Source organism: Acomys russatus, chromosome 14 (genome assembly GCF_903995435.1).
Source record: "Acomys russatus chromosome 14, mAcoRus1.1, whole genome shotgun sequence".
Taxonomy (NCBI): Eukaryota; Metazoa; Chordata; class Mammalia; order Rodentia; family Muridae; genus Acomys; species Acomys russatus.
The window spans coordinates 58,957,401-58,961,029 of record NC_067150.1 but is presented as its reverse complement, the minus strand read 5'-3'; the positions used below and the strand labels follow the sequence as shown (position 1 = coordinate 58,961,029).

Genomic DNA, 3,629 nt, shown 5'->3' with positions numbered 1-3,629 from the left:
ACAAAATACAAATGTTTAACTGTAAGAAAATCTTTCTTTTTAAACTGCATGTTTTCAAGTTGCAATGGGACAGAGCTTGTTGTACTGTTCCCAAAGGTAGAAACAGAGGCATGGGAAGGAAAGGACAAAGCCCCAGCGGGGCAAGGGGGGCAAGTCCCGGAGTTCCACGTCAGGCATCTGGGGCTCACCCCTTCCTTCAGCTCTGCCACCTGCAGCACGGCAGGTGCCACAAAGATTCCTCAAGGAAGAAACCACAGGAATGCCTGTCTCGACCGGCACCCCAGCTTCTGTTTCCGTCCTCTGCTCCAACAGTGTATGAAGAATTTGCAAACGGGTCCTGTTTCTCCTCAGAGGCAATTTTTTCCCTCAGCAATAGGTCTTTGTAATAGATGAAGACCTCTTCCCAGGTTGTATGTGTAAACTACACCACCTAACTCTGTAAAACACTGAAATGGATGTTAATGTCTGGGAAAGATTTCGAAGGAATAATCAGCCCTGTGTGCACAATTGCCTTCAGAGGGCAAGTTCAGAGGTCAAGTTCAGAGGGCAAGTTACTACCCAGGGCATCGTTCTTCAGTTGCTAGCCACCGTGTTCATTAGGACAGTGTTTCCACTGGCCTAAGGAGGCTAGACTCGAGGGTTAGCAAACACCAGGGATTTAACTGCCTGTCTCTGCTTCTCAGCGCTGGCCTTACAGCTGCGTAGCACCAGGCTTCTTTTTTTGTTGTTGTTTGTTTTTTCGAGACAGAGTTTCTCTGTGTAGCTCTGGATGTCCTGGACTCACTTTGTAGACCAGGCTGGCCTCGAACTCACAGCGATCTGAAAGCCTCTACCTCCCGAGTGCTGGGATTAAAGGCGTGCACCACCACGCCCCGCAGCACCAAGCTTCTTAAAAGGACAGGCTCCAGGAACGGAATTCAGGACATGGTGCCCGCATGGCAAGCATTTCACCATTGATTGAATGAGAATGGATTAATTTTGTTTTTGAAAATACGCGAACCTTTCAATGCTCAGTGAAGAAAGAGGACAGGAAGAGCGTGCACGTGGGTGTGGGTGTGTTTCTGCTTTCACCAGGGCAACGCCAGCTTTTGTTTCTTTTGTTTTTCCTTTTGACTATTATTACAATGGTCTGAAAGAGGATCAGATGCCGTGAATAGAGTAAAGGGAGCCATTTTTTTCTTTTGTTACCAAAATGCGATAGGAAAAGTGGAAAAACATCAATACTGCAAGATCGTATATAGAAAAAATAAATAACTTTTATTTTGTACAAAAGGGAAAGTGTACCAGAGCTGAGAGGGGCTGTATGTGCCCCAGGGCCAAGCCACTGCCAGAGTCTAAGAAGGCTGCAAGTGTCGCAGGGCCAAAAGTCTGTGTGCACCTCAAAGCCAAGCGACCTTCAGTGTCCAGGGCGCCAGGGAAGCCAGGCTCAGAGCAGTAGCAGAGAGCCCAGCAGCAGCTCGCCCTGGCCTAGAGGTCGCCCGCGCTCCAGCCCGCGGCCCTTGCTCTCCGCCTTGATGCGCACGGCCAGGCGGCGCAGCTGCTCCTCCGAGAGCCCGTCGAAGCAGCAGTCCTGGTCCAGGGCGGCCTTGCGGCTGCGGCGGACTACACTGGCGCGCTGCTGGCCCGACGACGGCCGCAGCACCAGGCTGAGGCGACAGCCCACGTTGCGGGGCTCGAGCGCGACAGCGGGGCCCTCAGCGCGCAGCAGGCGGAGGCGGAGGCAGGCGCTGCGTGGAGAGTACTCGGCGGCCAGGCGCAGCGTGCAAGCCCCGCGGCCCAGAGGCACGTTGGCCTCGGCTTGCAGGCGCTGGGGATCTGGGTCGGTGGCGGCCGGGGACGCGCAAGAGGCGGCGCGCTGGTGCTCGTCGCCGCGGGACGAGGGGCGCGCGCCGGTCCGACCGCGAGGGACCCGCAGCGCGCGGCTCAGCAGCCCGTCTGGGGCGCGCAGGAGACGGCGCATTCTTGGCAGAGGAGCCGGAGGTGGAGCGGCGTCCTGATCGCGCGGGGCGACGAGCACAGAGTCCGAGGCGCGGCACGATCCCGCGTAGGTGTGGGAACGTTGGCGAAGCCCGGGCCGGGGCACGGGGACGCCAGGGTGGCCGTGGAAGAGTGACTCTTTCCGGCGCGTGTGCGGGCTCTCGAGCAGCGCACAGAAGCCGTAGGCGGTGCGCGCGCGGGGCAGGTGCGGCAGCGAAAGCGCGGCCTGTGAGCGCGGGTCCCAGTCGGTGCGGCCAGCGCGATCGTCAGCATCTTTGTCGTAGTAGTCAGGGGCGCGCGGCCATAGGTCGGGTTCGGCCGCGCAGCGCCAAGGCAGTGTGGCAGCTGGAAGCTGTGATTCCGGAGCGTCCGGAACAGACAGCCGCGGGGGGATGCAGAACTCTGGGATGCGGCCCGGGGTGAGCACGTTGGAGAAGGCAGGCTCTGGAGTGGAAGAGCGGAGTCGACCGAGAAGCCTCATCCTCCTAGCCTGTGCCGGAACGCGACGGATAGAAGTATACCTGTAACAGAAAAAAAGCGTTGAATTTGGGCTGCTGGAGGCCAATGAATCCCTTCCTGGATCCTCTGAAAGCACACGTCAAGGGCTCAGAGTCAGCACGAGCCTTTGGAACATCCTCATGCAAATCCTGCCTTCCAGTTACCAAAACTAAATACACGAGCATATAAAAATCAGACCTTTTCTTCTTCAGTCTCGGTGGTTCTGACTGCAGAAGCACAGCTGGTGACCTCCAAATCACAGCTGGGGTTCCACCTTCAGCACTGCAGCTGGGACAGTGGCGCTCCTATCTTATACCCTAGCCAGGGTCCCGCCCAGTTGCCAAAAGCCCAATCCGAAGAGGCAACGGACAGGCCGCCTTTTCCGCTTAGTCTCAGAGACGCCGCGTGGGTGTCGCCCGAGCTGGTTCTGAGACCTGTGTTAGCTGTCCCTTCGCTTGAACGCCACTCGCAGGTCTGGGAAAGGCTGCAGGTGAGTAGAGGCCTTCCTGTCCCCCTGCGAAAGAGAATTCGGCAGTTTAAAGTGTTTGTGGCCTCTCAGAGAAGGCGAGGAAAGACGAAGAAAACAGAAAACTGTATTTGGCGACAAAGTAAATCCGGTCCTCCACTCGACACATGACCTACCTGCACTCACGTTCCACTTCTTTTTTTCTGCCGCCATTCGTCACCGCGTGCAGGTGGGTGTACACCTGTTTCCAAGCACAGACTAAACTTGGCATGGCCGTTTAGGATGAGGGTTACATGCAACTTTGCGAAGTTGAAAACGCACTAGTCAGCCTACCTTAACGTATTCAGACGACTCATGCTCAACACTGGACTGAAGGATGGGAGAGAGTAGTTCTGCGCCCTTCCTAACTCAAAAATCCTGAGTTCCAAGTCCCAGGCTCCGCACTTTAGCCTCTGACTCCCTCTGCTGGACTCTCCTTGCTATCACAGGATCTGGGCTACGAGATGCCCTAAGCATTGGTAGCCTGGATGAATTAAAAATGTGCAATTTTTTCTGAATGACTGCAAGCTCAAGCCAATTTTTAAAAAAAAGGGGGGGGGGAGGAAGCTTTTGGAAGATCCCTAAAAGTAATATTTGATTTTCCAAAGCTACCATTTTCTTTCTGCCCTAATATGGACCTATCCAGAGG

At 55.6% G+C, this 3,629-nt stretch overlaps 1 protein-coding gene across 1 annotated transcript; it reads right to left on the bottom strand.

Annotated features, from left to right (window-relative positions):
- Positions 1-1,264: 1,264 nt before the first annotated feature.
- Positions 1,265-2,891, bottom strand: LOC127198067 (C2 calcium-dependent domain-containing protein 4A-like). The gene is made up of 2 exons (XM_051155861.1): positions 2,674-2,891; positions 1,265-2,498 (listed from the first exon to the last, which is right to left on the bottom strand). Exon 2 carries the CDS (start codon positions 2,456-2,458, stop codon positions 1,427-1,429), a length of 1,032 nt encoding a protein of 343 aa, XP_051011818.1. The 5' UTR covers positions 2,459-2,498; positions 2,674-2,891; the 3' UTR covers positions 1,265-1,426.
- Between the last annotated feature and the right edge of the window lie 738 nt (positions 2,892-3,629).